The sequence below is a fragment of the Centropristis striata genome, chromosome 5 (genome assembly GCF_030273125.1).
Source record: "Centropristis striata isolate RG_2023a ecotype Rhode Island chromosome 5, C.striata_1.0, whole genome shotgun sequence".
Taxonomy (NCBI): Eukaryota; Metazoa; Chordata; class Actinopteri; order Perciformes; family Serranidae; genus Centropristis; species Centropristis striata.
The window spans coordinates 16,204,951-16,218,603 of NC_081521.1; the positions used below are offsets into that span (position 1 = coordinate 16,204,951).

Genomic DNA, 13,653 nt, shown 5'->3' on the forward strand with positions numbered 1-13,653 from the left:
ACTGCAGCTGGAGTGAAAAATCTGAATCTGAGTAAAAGCCAAGAAATTCTAGTTGCCTGACAACAAATTCTCAGTTGTGAAATGGAGTCTGAGTGTTAAACTTCTTCCTTTCTGTAGAGAGGTGACGGAAAACATTGAAATTCTGAGCAGGAAGAGAGAAAATCTGCCAAAACTAACAAGCCTGTGTGTGTTCATGTCCTTCATCCAATCAGTGTGTAAGAGCAGTAAGAACCCCTCTGTTCTGTGTCTGTGTGTCCAGAAGCGAAACTAAGCCGGATTTAACCTTTGTGGAGAGACGGCGGAGCAGCAGAGGAGACGGAGGGATGAAGGGAGGGTGAGAGGAGCCAGCTCTTCTCAGAAAACACCAGCGGGCCTTCGCTCCGGCAGCAGGAGGATTCTGGTGGAATTACATGGAGAGTAAAGAGCTTGATGGCAGGTGGAGGGCCACGCTTTCACGCTGAAGTTTGCTGAAACTAAGCAGGCTTCACCTTTGTGGATTATCAGTCCTGAAGGAGGATTTCAGGGGATTCGAGCTTCCTGGATTAAAAAAAAAATTCTCTTCAGCAAAGGATGTAGAGACTCGGAATTCAATGTGAAAGCGAGAACGACGAGAAAATCAACTGAGCTGATAAAGTTTGAGCAAATAACCTGAGATATCCTCTGAGGGAGCAGCAGTTTCTGAGTCCTGGCCAACAAGATATTAAGAAGAGGAGACTAACAATTCAAACACACCAGAATTTTGGTCTGTAAATATGATCCAACAAGCTGCAAGACGTGTCTTTAATTTGACCTCTACTGCTTAAAGAAAAGAGATTTTCAGGGAGTTTTCGGTTTCTCTCCGTCTCATTTTGCAGTTTTTCTTTGAACACATTTGTTGAATATCTTTCCTCTTTTCTCTGCATGCACAGTTTACATCCGGCCCCCTGCAGCGAGCTCTGACAGGACAAGGATCGAGCTTTGTGAAGCAGGTGTTGATGACAGATAGCAGCTGCACAGAGGCAGAGAAGACTCATAAAGCAGATAAGTCATGTTCAGTGACAGCAGCAGCAGCAGGTGATACAGCCATAGTGTCTGTCTGTCATCGATCTGCAGGCTCGGTCCGTCTGAACGACAGTCTGTGGGCGGCCCGGGGAGCCTGTGAGCTCTGCAGAGCCGCAGCATTACCAGTTAAAAGTGATTTCATCATCCAGGTCGGCTATGACAGTGAATTCAGCACAGCCTGTCAGACAATAGCTGAATATCAGATGAACACCAGCTCAGAGTTTATCTTTAAAGCAACAAGAAAAACCTCTGAGGTTTCAAATGTCAAAAATAAGACAAGACAAATAAGCACAGCGGTTGATAAGAAGGAAAAATTGTCCAAAAGTAATAAAGAGAATTCTGAGGTTCCAGAAAACAAGCTGGAAATAAAAGCCAGATTCTTTACTACTGAGATATAAAGTCAAATCAACGTATGAAAGCAGAAACAACACGTTTATTCAAGCTGAATGTTGCATCTACCAACATAAATCTGAAAGCACAAAACCTAATTTGCAACTTTCTACACTTTTTAAAGAAACACACCAGGAACTGTGAGGATTTTTTGGGGGGTTAAATTAAAAAACTAAAGCAACTGAAACTTCTCCAGAGACACAGAGAGCCCAAACAGCACAACAAGTCTGTTTCTAATGAGCAGACATCCAGGTGCTAATATTTAATAAACATTTTGTCAGAAACACAAAGCACAAACTCTTCTTATGTCTCTGTTGGCTCAGGATTTAATAGATGAGCAGGTTGATTATAAAACCACAATTCAAGCACAAATGATGACAAATCTTCAATCAGTTGATGTCTTTGTGAGGTAGATATGTCTGTGCAGTGAACACCAGCTGCTTAAATTATTACAGAAATATTCAGGTGCTGAAAGGTGCGTTTTTATATGATTTCATATGATTTCAAAGACTCTTTGTATAAATCAAAGCACAAACCAACACTAACAATAATAACACAAGTACACACCGTTTACACTGGTTTAATAAACCATTTTATTCATCTTTATTATCAGTTCAGGGTCTTTAAAGCAGAGCAGGAAGTTATTACTAACATTGATCTGTTCAATCAGTTATTGAGGCGACTCAATATTTGAATATTTTACTTTAAATCAGTGATAATGCTCAGAGCGTCTCCTGATCCATAAATCTAACTGTTGAGACTTCTCTGTTACTCATATTTGATATTTCAGATGAGAATGGGTTTGCTGTGGATCTCCTCATGTCAGTTTTTGGAGAAAGAAAGTGGTTTTAATCACTCGCTGATGTTCAGATGAATTATTAAGCTGAAGAGAAAACTACTGGAAGTCTTTCTTCTTCTTCATGTCTTATTAATCGTCAGTGGCCTCATTTCCACTGCGGCTCAAACAAACCTCAGGAGACAGAAACTAAACATCTGGCTGACGACATGTCACGCTGAAGCGTTTTGTACAGATTTGTGAGACATCAGAGCGTTAGAATAAAAAACACCACAGTTGGTTTATTTAAGATTTAACCTGATTTATACACACTGAGGAAGAACAACAAACTGTTTATATTTTACTTGCATTTTGCAGGAATTTGCAGGAATCATTTAACAACTCAAATAGAAATAATAAAAACTCAGATTTCCTGCACTGACTGAGCAAGGGACTGAGAAGGTGTCACTTTTAGTGGAAACAGAAGGCGAGAGCACAAAGATTTTACACTTTTCTTTCATTAATTAAATTTTGTTTGGCCATCTGAGCTGCACTATGCAGGGAGACATTTTAAAAGCACCAAAAAGTGGATTTATTTGGTTTTATCCATCACTTACCGAATGCATATAAAACTAAGAAACTAAAAGGTTAAGTTTGGTGATAAAATCTTCTTTCTTTTGCTGCAAACTTCCAACAAACCGTCCAATCCTTTGGACTTCAAAACAACTTCATGATGTGTGTGTTAGTGTAAACACACACTTACACACACTGCACACAGAAAGGTCAGTGTGAACCGTGTTGGTGGAACTTAATCAAACACACCTTCCACCTCTCCAGAGACCTCCTCCTCCTGCTTCATCCCTCCTTCAGCAGGAGCAGGAATTTATTTCTACATTTCAACAATTTGAGCACAAATTCTCCCCCCTCTCACTCCCCCTCCCCTGCAGGGCTGAAACAATCTGCCGCACATGAATAAAAATTAATTTTTCACCGTGATGAAAAGACGCAGCATCTCGCCTCCTCGCTGCCCGCGGGACGGCAGATAAAAGCTGTTTACTGCGAGGAGAAAACAAGAGAAAGAGGCTGAACGATGTCCTCCTCCTCCTCTCATCATTGTTCCCTCGTTCAGAAACACAGAGGTGGGCCTCCCTTCTGTCTGCACGCTGACAGGAAGTGAACTCAGCTCCACTCCCAGCTGGGTTTTTATCACAAGTGAGACTTTTCTACGCAGAGATTTTAATGAACTAAATGAAGCACATTTGGGGGATTTTGAGACAAAGTGGATTCATTTTTTGTGGGACATTGTCTTTTTCTGAGGAACCTACACCAGCTCACTTTGGTGCATATTTGCAATAAAACGCTAAAATTCACTTTTAGAAGAATCACTGACGCTGCACAGATAATCCTGGACGTCCAAATCTGACAGGAACGTCTAAATGAGCTGATTTTTCAGAGGATTTACAGTTAATATTAAGCATGACTCTTCCTACATAAAGGAGCTACGTCGACACTTCATTTTGCCTAAAAAACCTGGTGTGAAATCAGCTTTTTAAAGGGTTGAACAGAGGAAAGAACAGACCCACCTGAGGACGTCAGATCTGGAGGGTGGAGGTCAGAGGACGGGCTGGATTATCAAAACGCTCGGTGAGGGACCTGCAGAGACAGAGGACAGAAGACACGGAGATTAAAAGAAGAAAGCGGAGACACAGACTGCATCATGGGCTGCAACATGTGTGTGGTGAAGCGTCCGGAGGAGCAGTACAGGATCATGTTCCAGGTAAGACAGCAGAGAGTCACTGAGCACCAACGTTCGTTCGTCTCAGTTTTCTGTGAAATGTAACTAAATACATTTACTCAAGTACTGTACTTAAGTACACGTTTGACTATTTCCATTTTATGTACTTCGACTCCACTATATTTAGCTGACAGCTTTAGTTACTTTAAGGTCAGATTTAACAAAAAAAAACATGATTAGGCCTAATTGAAAAATGATTATGGATGTTTCTGAATAAAACATGCAAAACGAGAACTTTTAGTTTTGATACTTTAAGTACATATTGATTCAGATACTTTTTTTGTATTTACTGGACTTAACTGCAGTTTCCAGCTACTTGTACATTACTTCAGTATTTCCTCTTTATGTAACTTTATACTTTTACTAATTTTAGAGGTCAATATTGTACTTTTTACTCCGTTACATTGAGCTGACTGCTTTAGTTACTTTCAGGTCAGATTTAACATGAAAACATGATTTTTTTCATTTTTTATTAAGCCTCATAACAGTATATTAAGTAGTTAGAAATTAGCCCTACATAAACAATAAAATGCTGCTTACATAACTGCATCAATAATAATTATAATAATAAACACAACAAGTACTTTTACTGATGCTGATACTACAAGTACTGAGACCACACTGTGAAATGACTCCACTCAAACTAAAAGTCCTGAATTCAAAACATACTGAAGTAAAAGTACAAAAGTAAGTAATCTGATTACTTATTCCAGCACTGGGTGCATTGGAAAGAAATCCAACTAATGTGACTGAAACATTTAAAGCAGGTTTGTCAGTAATCTCATTACTGAAGTGCACAGAAACACCTGAAATCAGATAAATAAATCAGATGATTGTGTGCATGTAAACATAGTTAATTCGTTTTCATTAAAAGTCACCAAACTTAAAAAAACAGCACTTTGTCTCAAAGTTATATTCTACAAGCAAGCACTTCATACTGCCTCCAAACATTTCTCTCCTTTCAGATAGACTTCCACACTCAACATGTAGTTATCTATATTTTCTTTTCTAAAAAATGTTGTTTTAATGAATGTTTGATGTGACACCACTTCAAAGTTGTTGGTGTGTTCAAGGGTGCTCTGATATGTGCGAAGTCAAAGCTTCATAATGACATATGAAGGGCTGCAACTGATGATCTTTTCCATTATAATAATATATGTAATGCCTCAGGCCAATGCTGGTTCACATTATATTTGACCTAAGGGTTCAGAATTAACCACACAGTGTTCAGGTCCCGGAGGACTTCATCAGCCCGCAGCAAGAAAACTTTGACTGTTTCTTGCTTTAACAGCAGCCAGTCAACTCTGCAAACAGCTCCCAAATCTCAGATGTTTCAACACATGGAGAGTTCTTAAAACAGCTTCTGCTTTCTTTCATTTGCAATCAATATTAATAGGCAGGCTGGTTTGAAAATGTCCAAAAATACATCATTTATCATAAGAAGAAACTGTAAAAACAGGCTTTATTGTCAGAGTTTGAACTTTCCAACAGTCTGTGAACGGATCATCGGTTACTAAAGTTTAAAATGAATGAAGCTTAAAATGTTGATATTCGTGTCAGAATCTTTTTATTCTACATGTGTAATTTAAAATAAAGCGTTTGCACTAACCAGATCCTGTCAAAAACATTAAATTCTGCTCCTCAGAGAAACTGTGAAGACATGATTGATTCTGCAGAGACCAACGGTCACGCGACAAATATTCACTGAAAATCTGTTTACACAGAGCAGACAGGAGAGGACAGGAGAGGCTGTTTACACAGAGCAGAGAGGAGAGGACAGGAGATGCTGTTTACACAGAGCAGAGAGGAGAGGACAGGAGATGCTGTTTACACAGAGCAGAGAGGAGAGGACAGGAAAGGCTGGAAACATGACAATACTTAAATTTATGCTGATTTATGCTGACTTATAGATTTATATAGACTTTATATATTGCAGTGAAATACAAGGACAAAGAGAGGAAAATGTCTGAAACTGAAACGTCTCGTTGGTGTTCAGAGAGTTGAAGTCACAAAAGGGAAGTAAAATCAGCCTTGTAGCCAAAACTGACGCCAAGTCATCGCTAATATTTCTGAGGTTATTGTTCAATTACTCAGTACAGATATTCTAATATTCTTTGCCACTAAAAACCAATAAACAATTTATAAGAGAAAGGAACAATAACAAGATTTAGACAAAAACAACATGCTGCTGTCTGTAAGGGAGGAGTAAGTGAATGCAAATTCAGCTGCTTCTGTTTTGGAGAATGAAGGTTGTGTGTGTGTGTGTGTGTGTGTGTGTGTGTGTGTGTGTGCGTGTGCGTGTGCGTGTGTGAGAGAGAGAGAGATATAGGCACCATTCATCACTGTAAGTTGGTCTAGTTACTTTCTGTAAAGGTCATCATGTTATTCTACTGGGGTTTTTTTGTCGACTGGAGGCTGAAAGTCAGAGGACAGAAACCACTGCTCTGCCTTGTGTGTGTGTGTGTGTGTATGTGTGTGTGGGAGATGCTCATGCTTCCATGTCTCATTCTTTGCTGTTAGAACACTTTTTTTTTTTTTTTTTAGATTAATCTGTATACTATTTACACACATTTACATTTATTTTACCATTAATTCAATCAATTCTTTGGCTTGGCTTTTGGATAAATAAAGTACAACAGTTACATCAGTAGTAAAATATGTGCCAATTCTGATCATACACTACTACTGAGTAGAGAATGCTTCAGTATATTCAGTATGTTTTCAGATCTCAGCAAAGGTCCCTGTGATGCTGTCCATGGTGCTAAATCCTGATTTTGAACCATAGTCTGATGCATTGTTATTGTAGCGTACGGGGCTGTCCATGGAGCTGAATTCAGATCTTTAGCTGTAGATTGATTACACTATTACTGTAAAATAAAGCGCTGTCCATGGTGCTGAATTCAGTTTTCCAGCTGTAGTCTGACTTCACTGTCACTGTATAATAAAGAGTTGTCCATGGTGCTGAATTCAGCTGTATTTGACTACACTATTACAATCAAAATCAAATCAAAAATCAAAATTACTTTATTCATCCCCAAGGGAAAATTCTGTTAAAGAACTGAATTCAGCGCCATGGACAGCCCAGTACACTACAATAACAATGCAGTAAGACTATGGTTCAAAAGCAGGATTCAGCACCATGCACAGCATCACAGGGACCTTTGCTGAGATCAGAAAACATACTGAATATACTGATGCATACTCAGTAGAAGTGTATGATCAGAGTTGGCACTTATATTTTACTACTGATATAACTGTTGTACTTTATTTATCCAAAGGCCAAGCCAAGAAATGATTGAATTCATGGTAAAATAAATGTAAGTGTGTATACAGTATACAGATTAATCTAAAAAAATGTGTTCTAACAGCATAGAATGAGAAAATTATTTTATGAAGTGGATTGGATTCACATAAATGCATGGAAGTATGAGCATTCCAAAACAGAAACAGCTGAATTTGTATTACTGTAAAATAAAGACCTGTCCATGGTGCTGAATTCAGTTTTTAATCTATAGTTTGATTACACTAAAAAATAAAGGATTGTCCATTATGCTGAATTTGGTTTTTAGCTGTAGTTTGACTTCACTGTTACTGTAACATAAAGAGCTGTCGATGGTGAAGATTTCAGTTTTTCAGCTGTAGTTTGACTACACTATCACTGTAAAATAAAGAGCTGCCCATGGTGGTGAATTCAGTTTTTCAGCTGTCGTTTGACTTCACTGTAAAAAAAAAAGAAGAGTTGTCCATGGTGCTATAGATGTTAAGCTGGGTGCTGCTGTAAAAAAGCAGGAAGATCAACTTGTTCGGAATAAATCCACTCAGTGCATTGTTATAAGAAACACTACATTTATTTCGGAGTATGCTTGAGTATATTCTATAGTAAAATATGTATTCTGATCTCAGCGAAGGTCCCTGTGATCCTGTCCATGATGCTGAATCCTGCTTTTAAACCACAGTCTGATACATATAGCAGCGCACAGAGTTGTCCATGGTGCTGAATTCAGTTTTTCAGCTGTAGTTTGATTAAACTGTAAAATAAAGAGCTGTCCATCGTTCTGAATTCAGTTTTAGGCTGTAGTTTGACTACACGATTCCTGTAAAATGAAGAGCTGTCCATGGTGCTGAAAATGTTAAGCTGGTTGCCGATGTAAAAAAAAAAGCAGGAAGATCAACTCGTTCTGAATAAATCCACTCAGTTTATTGTTAGAAGAAACCTTACATTGGTTACTGCAGCCCAGTTTGACTTTTCAAACAGGCTAAAACTGCTCAGCGTGTCAGAAAATGTTTATGTAGGAGCTGCAGGCCTGAGCTACTCTCATACAGAAATCTCTTTCATGTCCTTTTATCTCCAGGACACCTGCAGACTGTTCAGAACAAACAACCGCCATTAAGGCAAATACATATGATTTAAATAAAGCTAAATCATCTTTGTGGTATCACACATTTCTTTCTCTGCTACAACAGTTTGTGTTTCAGGAGAGACTCGATCACTTTAAGCTCTCAGTAGGAGGAGAGCTTTAAACTCACTCTCATGTATATTTATATACAGCAGATTCACTCTGTTACACATGAATACTTTAATTCTCTTCTTCTCATACACACAGTTCATACAGCTCTCTTTTACAAATCGATGAACACAACACAGTTACTCATTTTGTTCCCTCAATCAAACAGGGCAGAGATGTGCATGAAAATGTCCAAAAATACTCCATTTATCATAGAAAGAAACTTTCTGACAGTCTGTGAACGGATCATCAGTTACAAACGTTTGCTTTCTAAAAAGTGACGAAAACAAAGCTAAAAATGTTGATATCTTTGTCATACTCTCTTTATTCTACATGTGTCATTTAAAATAAAGTGTTTGCACTAACCAGATCCTGTTAAAAACATTAAATTCTGCTCCTCAGAGACACTGTGAAGACATGATTGATTCTGCTGAGACCAACGGTCACGTGACAAATATTCACTGAAAATCTGTTTACACAGAGCAGAGAGGAGAGGACAGGAGAGGCTGTTCACACAGAGCAGGAAGGAGAGGACAGGAGAGGCTGTTTACACAGAGCAGAGAAGAGAGGACAGGAGAGGCTGTTTACACAGCAGAGAGGAGAGGACAGGAGAGGCTGTTTACACAGAGCAGATAAGAGAGAGCAGGAGAGGCTGTTTACACAGAGCAGAGAGGAGAGAGCAGGAGAGGCTGTTTACACAGAGCAGAGAGGAGAGGACAGGACAGGAGAGGCTGCAAACATGACTTCAATATGTACAATATGTGAAGAACCACAACACACACACACCTCCTCTGAGGTTTTGGTCGTTGATTGTTAGACATCATTACCATCTTCACTAGGTCACCTAGGGAGAAACACACACACACACACACACACACACACACACACACACGGGATTCACAGTCATTATATGGCTGTTGTGTCCTGATTGATCGGAGTTATCAGGGAGTTAAAGGCAACCCCCAACACACACACACTCAAACACACACACACACACACGCGCCTATATTACATTTCTCCTCGCTCTCTCTCTCTCTCTCTCTCTCTCTCTCTCTCTCTCTCTCTCTCTCTCTCTCTCACACACACACACACACACTTTATTCTCACCGAGGACCAATTTTTATCCTCAGATCATAAGATCTGATTAAAGCAGCTGCCCTACATATTACTGGAGGTCGTTGGAGTTATATTGAGAAAGAAATGTCGCCTAATTAAAATCACCTTTTTCATTCAATTCACTTCCTTTAAACCTGTTCTCTTTCAGCTCCCTGTTCTCCTTTATCTTGGTTATTGTTGTTGTTGTCTTCTCTCATTTCTTCTACTGTATTTAGTTGTTGTGGCTGTTTTGTGTGTCTTTGAGCAATACAAATTAAATGTATTATTATTATTATTATTATTATTATTATTAAAAAGGAGCTGCAGACACTACAGGCCTGAAAAACAACAACAATCAGTTAATATTTATTCTAATTACCTTTAATATTTTTGCTGTGAAGGACAGGCAAAAGTTTACAAAGTATTTCTTCTTTTTAGTTATACGAACATTGTTACTGCAAAAACTTGTAATATTTTATCTTTTTACCTTCCAACAAATGCAGGAGAGGATGTAAACTGATTTAAATTCAATATATCACACATATATATATATATCCTTAAGGGGCTTTAAAAAATAATAGGATATGTTATTCAAAGCTAAAAATATAATTATTATTATAATGTTCATATTTTACAGTTGAAGGTATTAATTTATTTTCAATAATGGAAAGAAACTTCAGTCACTGGACTTCATGTAGACAAGCTGCTGGGACTCAAAACATTTGTCTTTTATTATATAAATGCAACATTTTGCATGAATTGTTGCACAAAAGTGAAACTGCCCAGCAGGCAACAGACTCACACACACGCAGGGTTTTATTTTACACCGCAGATTAATTTTACTTTTCTCTATAAATCAGCTTCTCATCAGATTTATCGGTCAAGAAAAAAAATATAAGTAAAACACACAGATGGCTTCCTCTCCCCGAGCAACCAGTTATAGAGTTACCTCACACACACACACACACACACACACACACACACGCACACACAGTCTCTCTGATAGTGACACCCTTTCATACGTAGCCAAGGTGACAGGGGGCATTCTGTGTGTGTGTGTGTGTGTGTGTGTGTGTGATTAATGAGGTCTGTAATGGATTCTGATGACCTCATGAGATTTAAAGAGGAGATGATAAGCAATCACACACACACTCACTCACACACACACACACACACACACACCGTTCAGTACCATGAAGCTAAGTTTAGACGCTGTTTTGCATTCTGCTCACAAAATCAATTAAAAGATGCATTTGGACGCAGAAAACGTTTGTGGGTTTGCTTCAGAAGCTGGACACCAGGGCTTCTTAAAATAAAATGATACATATATATATATATATAATTTTATTTTATATATATATATATATATATATATATATATATACACACACACAGTGCTATTTATAACAAATGTATTTGACCTAAATGTTTTTTTTAAATCAGTCAATAAGCCTCTGGTTTGTCCCACGCTACCTCAGAGCATTTGAATGCCTCTCTGGTGGCTTCAGACTCTGTCTGTCTGAGTGAACTAAACTAAACGCTGCTGGGAAGCAAAAAAAACCTCAACATGTGGAAATCACAAATCAAACCGAGCGAAACAGAGTGTGTGTGTGTGTGTGTGTCTCAGGGCTCACTGAAGCTGGAAAGGTGTGTGTATGTGTGTGTCTGTGTTGAAGTTGACAGGTGTAGAGGCTTATTTCATTTCACTTGATTTCTTCGCAGCCTGAACCAGTCTGGACATCTCTTCGCGCACGCGCACACACACACACACACACACACACGCACACACACACACACACACACACACACACACACACACACACACACACACACGCACACACACACACACGCACACACACACACACACACACCTCGACAGCGCCTCAACCCGTGACACACTTTCCTTCTTTTCTTTCTTCAGTTTCTCTCCATTGTCATGTTCTTTATCTCTTTTTAAATGTTTTAATTTATCAGTTTTCACCCTTTTCTTCCTCTTTGTCTCTCTAGATTCTGTTGTTTTCTGTCAGTCCGTCAACCTGTCCCCTCTTTTTGTCCCTTCCTCCCTCCCTCTCTCTATTCTGTTTCTGTCCTTCAATCTTCTTCTCATTTCCCTCTCCATCTTTCAGCTTTTCCTTCCTTGTCCTCTTTCCTCCCCCACCCCATTCTTTTTCACCTGCTCTTCAGTATCTTATTAATGCCATCTCTCTCTCCCCCACCTCTGCTGCAAGTCTTCCATCTCCTCTATTGTTTCTCCTCCTCCAGAGTAACTCTACTTCATGCTGCAGACAAAACATGTTGAGTTCAGGGTTGTTTTTTATTTTTACACACCCTCCTTATTTCATTGTGATTATTTTTGGAAGCAGATGTTTTTATTTTTTCATGCTTCCTAGTGTATAAACCTTCACCCACATGCTGCTTCGGGTTGGTTGCTGTGGAGGTTATTCAGTCATTGAACACTGTGTGAGGGAGCTTCCGACAGTGTGTTTTTGATGAAACATATAACGTCAGAAAAATTAAAGACTTGAATTCTGATATTTGATGAAGAAAAATGATTTCATGGAGTAGAAACATACTGCTTGTTTGTTTGTTTGAAGATTTATTGTCCCAGAAATTATGGCGATAACGATAAATATTGTCATTTTTAAGGTGTGTGGGTTTTTTTTTCCATGAGTAATTTCCTAATAAACACGACTATCATGCTGCAAAAACAAGAACACAGAGGCTCTCAAAGGCAGCACACACATCTGTTCTCATCTTTCACAAAAAAAAAGCTCTGGATAAATCAAACTGATCTCCCCTTAAAAACGACCCAATAGGTAATTTCAACAAGCGGCTCGATACGACCCATATTTCCGTCTGGAGTTAGTGGCGCCCTCTAGCAGCTGCATTGATTCAGAGTGTAAAGCACAAAGAGTCCTTTTACCAGGAGATGTAAAAAACAAAACAAAAAAACCCACAAAATGACCCAACAATGATGCAAAATTTCCCAAAAGACACAGAATTACCAAGAAAAGGATGTAAAATCACCCAAAAAGGCATACAATTACTAAAGAAATTACCAAAAAAGTCATAAAAGACCAACAACAGACTTATAATGACCCCAAAAAAAACACAAAATAACCAAATTGACAAAAATAACCTACAAAAAGACACACAATGATCAACAGACATAAAACAAAGTCATAAAATACCAACAAAAGACACAAAATAATCAAAAGACATTAAAAACACAACAAAAGACATACAATGTCAGCAGCAGAAAAGTGTTGGTGTCCATGTTTTACCAAAGTGCAGCTTGTGATTCAAACATCTCTTAACTTCCTGCATCAGGTTTTTACTGAACTATGTCACTTCCAGTAGTCATGTCGTCCTCCTAACTACTTCACTTCCAGCATTTACATCATTTATTTCCTCTTTAAACGTCTGAATAAACTCTCAGTTCTGTTAAACAAATGTCAGCGTCTCTTTCATCTCTCTCTCCTCTCTCTCTCGCCCTCATTCTCTCTTAAAGAAGCCACAAAGTAAAGTCGTTTATACAAGCAGCTGGTGGGGTTTTCTGTCTTCTGCGCGTGTGTGTGTGTGTGCGCGCGCGCGCACGCTCATTACAGCAGATCTGCCAGCTCCGGTATGAGAAAGCATAAATACAGCTTCCCTAATGACCCCGGTTACCACGGCAACAGCATCCCATTGAGACAAGTCTGACAGCGGGGGGGGGGGGGACGAAGAGAGAGAGAGATTGATGGACAGAAAGAGAAGGAAGGAGGATAAAGAGAAAGAGACAGAAACAGAGAGAGAGGGGGAGAGAAAGGAGAGAGAGACAGAGGGAGGGAGGGAGAGAGAGAGAGAAGGAGAGACAGAGGGTCTTGACTGTATTTTGTAGAATTGCAGAATTTTGCTTAATGGTCTTAAATGTTAAATTACAATGAATTCTATGAAAAAAATACATAAGATACTCATCATATTGCCGAATGTAAAGTGAAGCTAAGCTAGCGAGTCAGTAACCATTTCCTCTACATTTTCTCGCTTTTTGTTGCCGTTTTCTCTCTTCTTCT

General features: G+C 38.8%; 1 protein-coding gene across 1 annotated transcript in view; it reads left to right on the forward strand.

Moving 5' to 3' along the window:
- Positions 1-383: 383 nt before the first annotated feature.
- Positions 384-13,653, forward strand: part of LOC131971647 (PDZ domain-containing protein 4-like) — a 68,973-nt gene continuing 55,703 nt past the window's right edge. The window contains exon 1 of the mRNA XM_059333180.1: positions 384-3,983. Coding sequence (XP_059189163.1) covers positions 3,924-3,983 — 60 coding nt within the window. The 5' untranslated portion in view covers positions 384-3,923. The remainder of the gene's footprint in view (positions 3,984-13,653) is intronic.